The 12,631-nt window shown below is 39.2% G+C and overlaps 1 protein-coding gene across 2 annotated transcripts in view; it reads right to left on the bottom strand.

Moving 5' to 3' along the window:
* dpp10 (dipeptidyl-peptidase 10 (non-functional)) overlaps positions 1-12,631 on the bottom strand; it is a 292,988-nt gene that overhangs the window by 30,896 nt on the left and 249,461 nt on the right. For both annotated transcript variants that reach the window (XM_084724499.1, XM_084724500.1), the window contains exons 8-10: positions 6,455-6,575; positions 5,434-5,588; positions 1,164-1,261 (exon numbers count right to left, since the gene is read on the bottom strand). In XM_084724499.1, coding sequence (XP_084580625.1) covers positions 1,164-1,261; positions 5,434-5,588; positions 6,455-6,575 — 374 coding nt within the window. The remainder of the gene's footprint in view (positions 1-1,163; positions 1,262-5,433; positions 5,589-6,454; positions 6,576-12,631) is intronic.

The raw sequence follows: 12,631 nt of genomic DNA on the forward strand, positions 1-12,631 counted from the left end.
ATACCTTTACCTTGAATAAATTACATATTTCTCTGGGTTTGGACATCATTGGAAAAATTTGTGATGATTTAAATATACTTATACTGATTGAGGGTTGGGTGATTGGACCGATATATCATCTATCAACGATGGGCTAAATCCACTGCCGGCCGGGGTTTGGGGCGATATTTGTCATTTTATTTTGCCAATATAATGGTCTGCAGAGTGACGGCTGCTGCACTGTCATCTAGTGGCACAGTGCACACACACTTCCCAGACCATGAGTGAGCTGAGAGAAACTTGAATTTATGAGGTGTACAGTTGTATTTCTCTGTTTAATAAGGAAAATGAGTGCGAGAATATTTAATTTCTTGACACTTTGTAACTTGATTTTATTTATTGGACATAGTGAGTGCACTGAACGCAGCATAACGAGTGGAGTTAAGAGTCAAAGCTCAAGGAAGTAAAAAAGCAAAACAGGCAAGTGCAATTTATGCATTTAAGCAATTTATTTAAATCTCATTTTGCATGTCTGAATGGTGCTGACCAATTAAAACTGCTGCTAAAAGTTCTGTGTGAAAAAGTTGAAATAAGAAGCAGCAGTATTACATGTCTTGTCATGTTGTGGGCTGTGTATTTCATCCTTCGTGGGAGGAGAACATTTGTTTTACAGTATGAGAATGTTTTTTTAGATGACTAGGTTAAGCAACGCTCATCCATACAAATTTATTATTGTTTAAGAGAGAGAAAAAGAAATAAAAAGGGTTACTGAGCTGAAAAACATCATTATAACCATCAGATTTTAGTTTCTTTAAGTCCCGTACAGAAGATACAGTAGACTTAAAGAAACTAAAACCTGATGGTTATAATGATGTCTTAAAAATATGTTCAAATGACAGATGTAGCTGTAGTCATTATGAAATGATCCCTCCTAGGCCCATGCGGGCTGGGTTTTTGGTAATTGTTTGCCCTTCAGTTTGTTAGCTATCTTCACTGACTGTGTAAATGTTACAGTCACTATAACTGCAGTGCAGGGGGCACAGCAATGTACAGAATCTCCCAATTAAAAGTGCTGAGTCTAGTGAGAAAAATGACCATCTAACGTTTAAAATGTCAAAAGAATAACTGGAAGTGGCAGAGCAGCTGATGCAAAAGTTTGACAAACAGGACGTAGCTCTTCTCACCGTAGTTTGAGCGTCTCCGGGGGCATGAGCTCCAGCGTGTGCGTCGGCCCGTAAAGATTGACCACATAGAGCTTCACCACCGGGTTGGGTTGACCAGCCTGTGTGCAGAACCAACAATCCAGACTTTAGACCAAAAAAAAAAAAAAAAAAACTCACATCGTTGAAGTGGGGAATGCTTTATGAGCCACTCTCATAAAGTGCTGCAGAATGATGAAGTGACTTGGAATGAATAATTCATTGAGAACATCCCTTTAAAAGTCCCTTTAAAGTCTTTATAAATGCAGTAGGACAATTATGCATGTGTTGTTATGCAGAAATGATTGTTTTCTCTGAACTGCAGGCATGAGAAAAGCTGCTAATTAAACATGATACATTGGAGAAATACTTCATTGAAGTAATTGTAAATTATAATCAGAATTTCAGTGTTGTGTGAAGTTAAATGACTTAATTTGGGATTCTTTGTTATCATTTTCTTTTTCGCTCCACTTGCAACAACTTGCTGTACTTTGATTTCCTGAAATGCCTTCTGTTGATGCACAGAGGGAAAGCCCTATAGGAGGAACTTCTGAGAGAACAACAGGTGGCGCTTTCAATCAAATACGGGCAAAGCTATTGTAGCTAGCCAACCACTTTGTGAAAACTGGTTACGTGTATGATCACTGTGGTGCGTTGCATTCTGTTCAAGTGAGTTTCCTGTCAGTGGGGAAAATGATTCCCTGCCTCGTTCACGGGGAGACTGAACACTCTTCGGTACGACTGAACGCTGGTTGATGGTGGCGTCTCTACAGACACTGAGATTCTGAAAACAAAACCCGCTTTTCATTGTTTTTCTTTTAGCTCAGTGATTTCAAACTGTGTTGGAAATGTAAAACTGTGATATCAATTTGTTTCAACACAGTGTGAGGGAAATAAGAAAAATAAAACAAATATCAAAGCACAAATATAGTGCAATAATCAATTCTGTTGAGAACAGGTAATATTTTATGCTGGCCTTGTTCAAGTTTATTTCCCTTTGGATCATTTTATTATTTTATTGCTAGACAACTGCATACATGAAAATAGTTTCAGAGTTCACTAAAAACACTATAACACAGTTTAACAGCATCATTTAAGCACAGTCTTCATTAAAAGCACCCGTGGGTGGAAACAGAGGCTACATCTCGCACAATTGGCCCTTTGCTAAGCCCTTCCTGTGAACAGCAACTGTCCAATAGTAGATTAGCAACCATAGACAGGCCTGTCAAGCTTTGTATTTCCCTACATGTTGAAGCGGTGTACATGGGGCTCTAGGACAAGTGATACTCAGCGTATCATGAGTCTGGATGGTGCATCTTTTGTGTAGCCTTTCAAAAACGTAAAACACAAGAGCATGCATTTATCTGCAAGGCTGCAAGCACTAGCATGTCTTGCTAACTAACGCTAGGTTACTAGCTGCAGTGATGTTATCTTCAGCCAAACTTGTGTTGGAAATCACTGCATTTGTCAGATTTATGGCTCATTCCCAGGGGTTATATTGGAATTAGTAATGTGTGGGGTTTGAGGAGGAGGATGTTTGCTGGTGTTGAATCAAAGTGGGCTGATAACAAGGTTGCCACCTGTCCTGTATAATACAGGGTTGTTCTATATTAAAAAATAACATACACTGTACCTAACTGAGTAAATACAGGACACAATTTGTCCCTTATCTTCATGCAAACCCCACTCTAATGCATGATACTACATTTTCACACACTTAATAAAACCAAAACAGTTTCATGACACATCCAGGAGATGCATTTTATCAGAATGACAGGCAAGTTGTCAGTCACTGGGCATCATTGCCCTGTTTACAGAGACTCAGACACACTTTTATTCGTTTGTTTGTTTTAATGCCGGCAAAAACCTTCAGCTCAAGTCTGAGCTAAAGGGAGAAGCTGCCCAAATACAGATTTAAATGGCAGACAGACCACGAGTAGATCTGAGTGGCCTGTCTGCCTTTTGCAGTGTGAGATTTTGATTGATGCTGTTTGTACATGGTCCCTGACAAAGAGATGTAATAAACTAAACTTCAACATTTTGGGAAATACCTTTTTTTCTTGCTTTCTGCCAGCGGGATGAAAACTTTGATACCTATCTTGTGTCTATGTGCTCTGCATGTTAAACACTAGTTTAACACTAGTTTAACATGCAGACTGGAGGCAGAGGGAGAACAGCTAACCTGGCTTAGTCCAAAATGTAAATATACCTTCCACAACTCTAACATTCACTAATACAGATGTTTTATTTAATTCTGTACACAAAAATAAATGTTAAAAAGATTATTTTGGGTTTGAAGGGTGCAAAAACTTACAAGCCCCTGTCGGTAGACCACCATGGGACCTTACTTTGGAAAAAATATACACGGTAGTCAATGGAGAGAAAAATAATCTTTTGATTCTGTTTGGATTGTGCCTCAAATAATGCATACGTTTGCCAGTTTGAAACATCATCTTACAAGTCAGTATAGTAATTTTAAAAGAAAGTCACACTGCTGAAGTATAAGACTGAGAGGACTGTGTGGAAAAGACTACAGCCTAAGAAGTTGTGTGTGACTTTCTCCAAAAAGCTTATATTAGAGGCTGAAGCTACGATGCCTGTGTGTTTTCAAACCAAGTAACACAAGCGACGGGTCTTGCACTTTCTCTCCAGGAGCCGCTGGAAAAAACACTTTGCGAAACATAGCATTACAAAACACAGTGATGCTGGTGTTGATGACACATATTGTGTAAGGTGAGACATGTAGTTAACTATGACAAACCTATGACAGACGTCATGTAAAAGTAGCTTTTTTTGACAAACATCATAGGTGTAATTCAAGGCACAATTCAAATGCAGTCAAAAAATGATTTGTCTCTTGCCATAGACTACCATTCATATTTTTTCCAAAGTAATGTCCCATGGGGCACACCAGAAGGGGAGGGACTTTGCCTCTCTATTTGGGGTTGATGAATCTCACCTTCATCTCTGACATCACAGGTAATCATTGAAGTTATGACTACAACTAACAGTGAGAATAGGGGAAGAGAATGACTCGTCCTTAAACCGCTTCCTGTCCAGTGGGGCTGTTTTAGCTACGGGGGAAGTCACTGCATGCTTTCTCAGCTCAAGCAGGCAAGCCAGGGAGAGCAGCGGTTACTTCACCAAAGAGAGGAGCAGCTTATTAGCCAAGAGACATGAGGGAGAAGATGGAGCCTGTGAAGTTGAGGTGTCGGTCACCACCTTTCCCTCATTCAACTCACCTGTGAGAGGGAGAAAGAAAGCCACACTCTAGAAGGTGGGGCACCTCTCCCACTCAAGCTTGTTGTAGTGGAGTACGGGTGCCACGGGTGGGCAGCGAGGCCAGCAGTGACTCTCTTTGATGGAGGGAGAGGGAGCAGACTGACTCAGTGAACTGCCAGCATCTTTCAAACTCCTCCCAGGGGAGCACAATGAAGGCAGGTCAGGAGTCAGTCGGCCTCACATGGCCACAACACAAGGCGGTGGCAAAGTGACAGATGGCACAAAGCTGGTTGGTGGTCGCGGACATTACTCGTAAACACCAGAGGGTGGCTGGAGATTGTGATTGTAGATCTGCGAAGGTGGCTGAGTGAAAAAGGGAGAGCAGCAGGTGCACAACTGCTTTATAGTGTGTGGTCACTACCTCATGATTGGACAGTGAGTGCAGAGATCTGTCTCAGGTGGCGCCTTGATGTGGTCAAGGATTTGTCACCCAGAAAAATTAGACCTTCACAGACTTTGTGTCCTCCATCCTGGTCCAATCCAAATTTGATTACAATAACGCAGAGAAGGTATTTCTTAGGACCCTCCATTTCTCTCGCCCTCTCACTCACTGAGGAGGAAGGGGCATGAACATGGATATATGTGAGCAGCTGTTTTGTGCATCACATGCAGCCGTATTGATGTCTGGGTGGAAACGGCACACGCTGTACAATACCAGAAGCACACTGTGATAGGGGAAAGGAAAAAATGAGAATGTGTCATGAATAGGGAGAAATACAGGAGAATTTTGACCCTGGGAGAGAACCAGGAAGGGGCAATGAAAAACGTGAGACTTGCAGGAAAATTGGGAAGGTTGGCAAGTATGGGGAAGCCTGTAACAGCACGCACAAGATAGAATAATATCGATCTTTTCATCTCACTCTTGAAAAAAAGCTAACAAGCATATGATCCAAAATGACAACCAATAACTTATTTTTCATAGTTGTCTGGAAGCATGAGTGATGGTGATGTGTGTCTCCTAAATAATGTTTACCTTGGGGTATGGGTATTGCTTTCCTTTGGGGTATGTCATGCCAGTGAAACGAGGTAAAGCCATGTTGGGCACCAGACTGTCATTAAGGATGAGGAAGGCCAGCCTCTCTCCGTCAGGTGACCACCAGTGTGCCACGTGGGTCTGAAGTATCTCCTCTGTTCGGAAGGAGAGACAGGATGAGCTACACTCTTTTGTTGAAATCAACTGGAGGACCAAAAAGTGAGATTTCATATAACACAACACGCTGCCAAGCTAGCTTCAATTAGTGAAACCAAAACCGATCATCTTGGTAATCATATAGGTTACGGTTCCACTGAAAGCAAAGGATAATAATAAATATCTAATTGCATTCCAATTGTCATTTCATAAAAAACATCCTGATGTAGTCCTCAAGAGTAATACACAAACACACTCTTTAAACACAAACATACTGAAGTAGAAAAAAAGAGCTAATATAACAAAAGAGGCATTCAGTGAAGCACTAATTTTGGGGTCAACCAACACTGACTTCACAAATATAATGAAGAATAAAAGAAAAAAGGGAGAAAACAGCTGTACAATTACTGCGGTTACTTGTCTTTTTAAAAAAAATAAGATTTACATAATTTTCTCCTGAGAGATTGGCCAGCATCGCTACGTGCATGCAGTGTGTTTACTTAAACCACATAAAATGACTTCTCACGCCCAGTGGGGAGATATCTGCACTAGAACAAACATTATAAATATTTAATCCCTGTCTCTTATAAGGTAATTTTTCTCAACACAGGCATTTAGAGTTTAATGAGAGGGACTGTCAACAGTTTGAAATTTAGGTTAGATTTTCTTATTTGGCAACGATTGTAATGTTTAGAATCCACTGTGGCAATACAGTTTAATTATCTGACATCAAATTGTTGTTTTTCATTCAGATTCTCAGGCATGGATGCTTCACCGAGCTGCCAGGAAAAGATCTAAACGGCCTGCTTTGGCTATATTTGCCCTTAGACTGAAGAAAAAAGTGTGAGAACGAGCTGATATGTACCTTCATAGAGCCAGTCAGCAATCCCATTGAAGATGACCCCTTCCTTTCCTGAGGACGTTAGCCTAAGGGAGTTACTCTTGACGTCTGATTGGTAGTAGATGTTATTTTCAAATATGTAGATCTGTAGAGACAAAACACACAGAGTCACGACGTAAGAAATGCTGCAACAGAGGAAAACTGGCGAGCAGCACAGCAAGTATGTACCAGATGTCAGGCTTCACAACTTTAGCATACAGACAGTAGATTATTTATTATATTAAATACACAGAGTATCTGCTCAAGGATCCAAGCCTTTTGCTTAGCATAAAGGTTCAAGGCAGTGTAAACTTTTTTTTACTTTTTTTAAACTTTTGTTAAAGCTGTTACTCCCCCAAAGTCCTCAGCAATCAGGTTGGCTTGTTGGTTGGTCAGCAGTTGGGTCAGTTGGTTGATTGGTTAAATGAATTCCAAGTTGGCTGGTTGATCAGCAGTCAGGTTGGATGGCCAACAGTCAGGTTGGTTGGTTAGTCAGCAGTCGGGATTTTGTGGTTGGACAGCGTTCAGGTCAAACAGTCAAATTTGTTAGTAGACTGGTTGGTAAGTCAGCAGTCAGGTTGAATGGTTGGTTGTTGTTCAGGTTGGATAGATGGTCAGCAGTCAGATTGGTTGGTTGATTGGTTAATTAATCAGCAGTCAGGTCGGTTGGTTGGTCAGCAGTCAGATTGGCTGGCTAGTCGTTTGATTGTTCAGCAGTCAGGTTTGTGGGTTAGATAGTCAGCAGTCAGGTTGGTTGGTCAGCAGTCAGATTGGTCAGTTGGTAAGCCAGCAATCTGGTTGGTCGGGTCAATCAGTGGGTCAGCAGTCACTTTAGTCAGTCAGTCAGTCAGTCAACAGTCAGGTTGGGTGTTTGGTTCTTTTTGACAAGAGAAAAAAATATTACAGCATCTGGGCTACATGCGCATTTTTAGAAATAGTTAAAGATTTGAACTGAGAGCTCAGGGATTCAAAAATATTAAATATTATATAACAGACACTACATACTACACAATAAGGGGAAAAAATACACAGGGCAATAAACAGTTGAAATGGGTGGATCCTGCCACAACATCTCTCAACAGTATGAGATTTATTTATTCATTTATTTATTGGTTTACTAGGAACAGTGTACATTAATTTAATTTAATCTAACCTGTCCCTTTTTTTTCCAGCCACTTTGAACCATGCCACCAATTCCAATCATGACTTTAGGTAGCTTATTTCATAGAACAGCTGCAGACTATAAAATGTCATATTGCCAAATTAAATCTGTAGGATACAAAGTCTGTTCAGCTTCTTCTAGTGACACGACTACGTGTGTCCACAGCCCAACAAAACTTGTTAGTTAGATACTTTAGTACATCCCCTGAACAATCTTCAGAACCATTCACAATTTGATCTGGTCCACTAGATCTTGTACCCTAAGCCAATTAACTCTATCAACATGAGAGGGATCCAAGTGAGCGGCCACTGGTAGCCTCAGAACAAACCCATCCCACTTGAAATGTGATGCCCAAAGTTTGTTTTTGATTGCCTTTAGAATACCGTCATAACAAGCACAACAGTCATTGTCAAGATTACACCGAACTAGAACTCCAGCCTGTTTTCAAAGCCACAAAGTCCAGGAATGTTGAGATCCTAGCCAAAAAACAAACATATACTATGGTAACCTTTGAAAGCACCCTCAATGCCATATCCTCTCTAGATAAATAGTTACCTAATAGATATCCAATTTAATTAACTGTGGATTTCTCTACTACTGAGGTATCATCAACCAAGATTTTAAATTATGTCTTGAACAAAACAAAATAGATTCAGTTTTGTCAAGATGGAGAGATAACATCTGTCTACCAATATAAGCTCTGAGTTGAGAGTTAAAATTCAAATTTTAAATCCAAAACCAATATCCTCTGTCTGACACTGTAACCTCACCCTCCCACAAAAAAGAGACAATTGCACCCCTGGATGCATCCCACTTCTGCTTTAATTTAAAATTGTTTGGGTTTTCTAAAGGAGCCACGAAAGACTTTCAACCATCCATAAACTTAAACGACTCAATGTTGCTCCCCCGCCTCCTCTTACTGTTGTACCAGAACGTTATTCAGCCCATCCTGTAGTACCACCTGCTTCTTTAACATGTTGTCTGTTACTAACCGGGAAAATCTCACGTATGTAACACACAACCTCACAGAACTAAACGATAAGACCATAGCACACATTGCAACAACAATAGCACAGGACATCACACACCCACTCAATCACCATTTGACCCTGCTACCCTCTAGGTTCAGGTACAGAGCTCTGAGGTGCAGAAGGGCTCGCTTTAGCAAAGGCCTGATCCCAGCAGCCACAGACGCCTTAAATAAGAAGCCTCACTGAGTGTATTCTGTGATCTACATATGTTGCTACAGTGTTGTCTGTTGACCAGTGTGTACAGTGTTGTAGAAATGAAATTCCCCTTGGGGACAATTAAGTCTAAGTGTCCACGGGTTACCATCACACAGAATGGACAGAATGTGCCTCAGTAATATAAAAAAAAAAAATTATGATAGTGTCACATATAAAAAAAATATTTTCATGTTTAATGTTGCCATGGCACCATCAAAAGTATGGCAAAAATTCACCGTTCATGTTTGCAATGTTCGAAAAAGAAAAAAATTCAAGGAAAGCTTCACTAGAGTTTTTAGTTTTGAATCAAATTCTTCAATTATTAAATAAACTTAAAAATGTTTTTCCAACCTATAATCTTTTGTTCAGTTACTTTACTTTTCTTCTTTAGATAAACCTGAATATTTGAGGTTTAGAAACCCAAAAAATAGCAATTATCACCTATTATTCACTTTCACTTCAAAGAGTTTACTGAACAAGCTTTGAAATACATTTTTGGGGTGTTCTAAAAGTCAAAACTCAAGAGTTTGAGTTAGGCTTAAAAAAATCTATTGAAGTAAGTTGAAATTTTAATTGTTCTTAACTTTGTTGTTTTGACAGTGTAGACATGGACGTACAGACTGCAATGACTGGATTACTGTGATACTGAAGAAAACCTAAAAACCTCAGGAAAGTTCGAGAGTTAGACGGAGTGTGTTTTTCTGTCACTTCTACATGTGTAGGTAGCTGTTCAGAATGATAAGTTCCAACCTTCTCCGTTGCATTGGCTGTACTATTTCCCTGTAGCAAAAAACAACCCTGAACAGCTCTAACATATCCCGCATAGAACAAAGCCAGCTTGTCAAACAAACGTCCGGGAGCCCATCTCTCGACATTATACAAACCAAACCCTGTCTTAAGCCTTTCAAAAAAAAAAAAAAAAAGCCAAACGTCTGTGGCCTTATGTGATCTTACATAATTAATGAGCAAAAGACCACTCTCTGCACTGGTACAACCTCACTGTCAGCGGGGCCTTGTGCTGTCTGTCTGGCTGGAGGGCATCAAGATATCATCAGTCCAGAGGGCAGTCTACCCATGTGCTGAAGGGCTCAGAGAAATGATTATTTAACAGCAGACTGCAAGAAGTTATATTCTAGAATGGAAGAGCTCATTACTACAACTGGGGAATGAGTATTATCAGCCAGCTAGAAACTGAATGTTATAGAGCGTTTAGTGATCTGGGAAATATGAAATTCAGATAGAGCTGTTTCTTGTCACAAACCGAGATTTATTTTATTACGTCTAGATGACATTTTCTCTCTTTAAAAGGTCCAGTGTGTAAGATCCAGGGGTATTTATTTGCAGAAAATGAGAGAAACTGAATATAATATTCAGCAGTGTGTTTTATTAGTGCATAATGACCTGAAAATAACCTTAGAATGAGACCTTTATATTTACAGAGGGAGGGGTCGTCTTCCACCAACATGTTTCTACAGTAGCCCAGAACAAACCAACCGAACGCTGGCTCTGCAGACGCCCTTTTGTGTTTTTCACAAGTTTAACTGCCACAGTAGGCTCTAGGAACGGGAGGGTGAGGTGAGATGTTTGCAATCTACCAGGTCACTAAATCCTTCACACTTCAACAACAATGTGATACTATCCTTTACAGTAATATCTTAGTTTTTTACACCACAATTAGCATGTATATGTGGGCTTTTTGAACAAAGGTAAACCCACTAAAAAGGTGACTGAACCCCAGCCATATTTCAGGTCAGCCCAAAAAATCAGTTTAATAGTCTAACTCCACAATTCAGTACTACATAGTTCTCAATCTTTGCATGTTTTCAGCAACTTTTTTATAAACTTTTTTAAACACTATAATGTGTTTAGAATGAACACACCTTAAAATCCACTCCCTGTAACTCCAGAACTTGCCTGAGAATCATCATGTTTAACAATGTTTTTAAGTATCACATTTATAAAGTGATAGCTAGCTGTACTTATATGGGTACACCGCGAACAGGAACTGCTAATAGCTAATTCAGCAAACTATTTATGTTGGCAGTTTGCCAAAATGTAACACAAGTAAAGTAGAGTAGAGTGAAAAAGGGGATCCAGTTGGAGTATATGTGTCAGACTATGAGAACCTGTGATAGATATTCACAAATGAGGAGACATTAAAACTAAAAAAAGAGATCATTCAGTCAACTAGTCCTATTTAGCGCTGACCAATCCCTTGCTTAGGACACGGTGAATGGACACCCTTAATTCATGTTCTAAATGTAACTTCCTGGCATCTTCCTAATGAGAAAAAAATCCTGAAGAACTGCTATCAGGCTCACTTATACGCACTCTTCTACATAACACACATGTCATGTCATTGTTTCCAAGACGCACTTCTGGCTAATGATGCTGCACATGCCACTCGAGAGCTGGAAGGGCTTCACATCAGTGCAGCTCTCACCTCCCTATCACCATAATGACTTCCTAATGGGGTCCTGTTTGATTTATGCTTAAATATTACATGCAGAAATTTGCAAATATGGACAAGGCAGCTGTACTATGCTTTAGCCTTTTAGCTGTCAACACAAATGCCTCCCCATCTGTTGTGTGTAGATAAATTTAAAAAAGGTATGATTGGAGAAAATTAGCATCTAATTAGATTCCCTCAAAAACTGAATGTGAGTACATTATGGGCGCAGCGGAGAATTGTCAATTAGAAGCGCATGACACAAAAACCACCGCTTTTTTGTGTGTTCTCACAGTTCAAATGCACACACACACACCTCGAAGAATGTTGAAAAGTGCCATTACACTTCTCCGCATATGGCACAATGTCACCCACAGGCCTGAGGCTGAAGATCAATTCTGATTTTGTTGACTTCGTCCCAGAGCCTTTGAAATACTGCGTTTTATTTTCTGTAGAAATTCTGACATATAAATATAAATATTGTTGCACTCAACTATGGTGGATGTGGTTTTCATTACAGTGATATAATGTATCTTTGAAAATAACATGCATTTATGGTAATTTAAGTACGGTGTAAGTAACTAAAAGGAATAAAGAAACTATGTGATTGAATTGTCACTTCCCCTAAAATGCAATCAGGGTTGGAAGAGTTACCTTAAAAACTGTATTCTGATAGTTACCTGTTAAAAAATGTAGTCAGTAATGTAATCCAAGTATCACAATATCAAAGTAATGTAACTTCATTCCTTACAGTTACTTTTGGATTACATAAAATATGTTGAAATTGTTTAGCTTAATGTAGTGTTTTTATGGCAGCAACTAGGGATTATTTTCATCATTGATTCACTGGTCAGTTATTTTTTTTTAATAAATCAATTAGTTGTTTGGTCCATGGAATATCAGAAAATGGTGAAAAAATTCCACAACTCAAAAATACTCAGTTTATTGTCAGAGAGAGGTCAAGAAACCAGCAAATATTCACATTTAAGAAGCTGAAATCTGAGAATTTTTACTTTTTTTAAATAAAAAATGACCAAAAAAACCCCAAAACAATTAACTGATTAAATAATCCTGTCAAAACCCTGTTTATTTTCATTAGTGATTAATCTGTCGACCATTTTGTCCATGAATCAGTTCTATGTTGATCAGTGTTTCCCAAAGTCCAAGATGACGTCCTCAGAGGGGAGTATTATTACCAGAGAGAAGTAAAGAAACTAATATTCACATTTAAGAGGATGAAATAGGAGAATTTATTTGTAATTAAAAAAGACTAAAAACAATTAATTGATCATTGAAAAATATGCAGATTAATTTAGTATTCAGTG

The sequence above is a fragment of the Lutjanus erythropterus genome, chromosome 8, assembly GCF_056507025.1.
Source record: "Lutjanus erythropterus isolate fLutEry1 chromosome 8, fLutEry1.hap2, whole genome shotgun sequence".
Taxonomy (NCBI): domain Eukaryota; kingdom Metazoa; phylum Chordata; class Actinopteri; order Lutjaniformes; family Lutjanidae; genus Lutjanus; species Lutjanus erythropterus.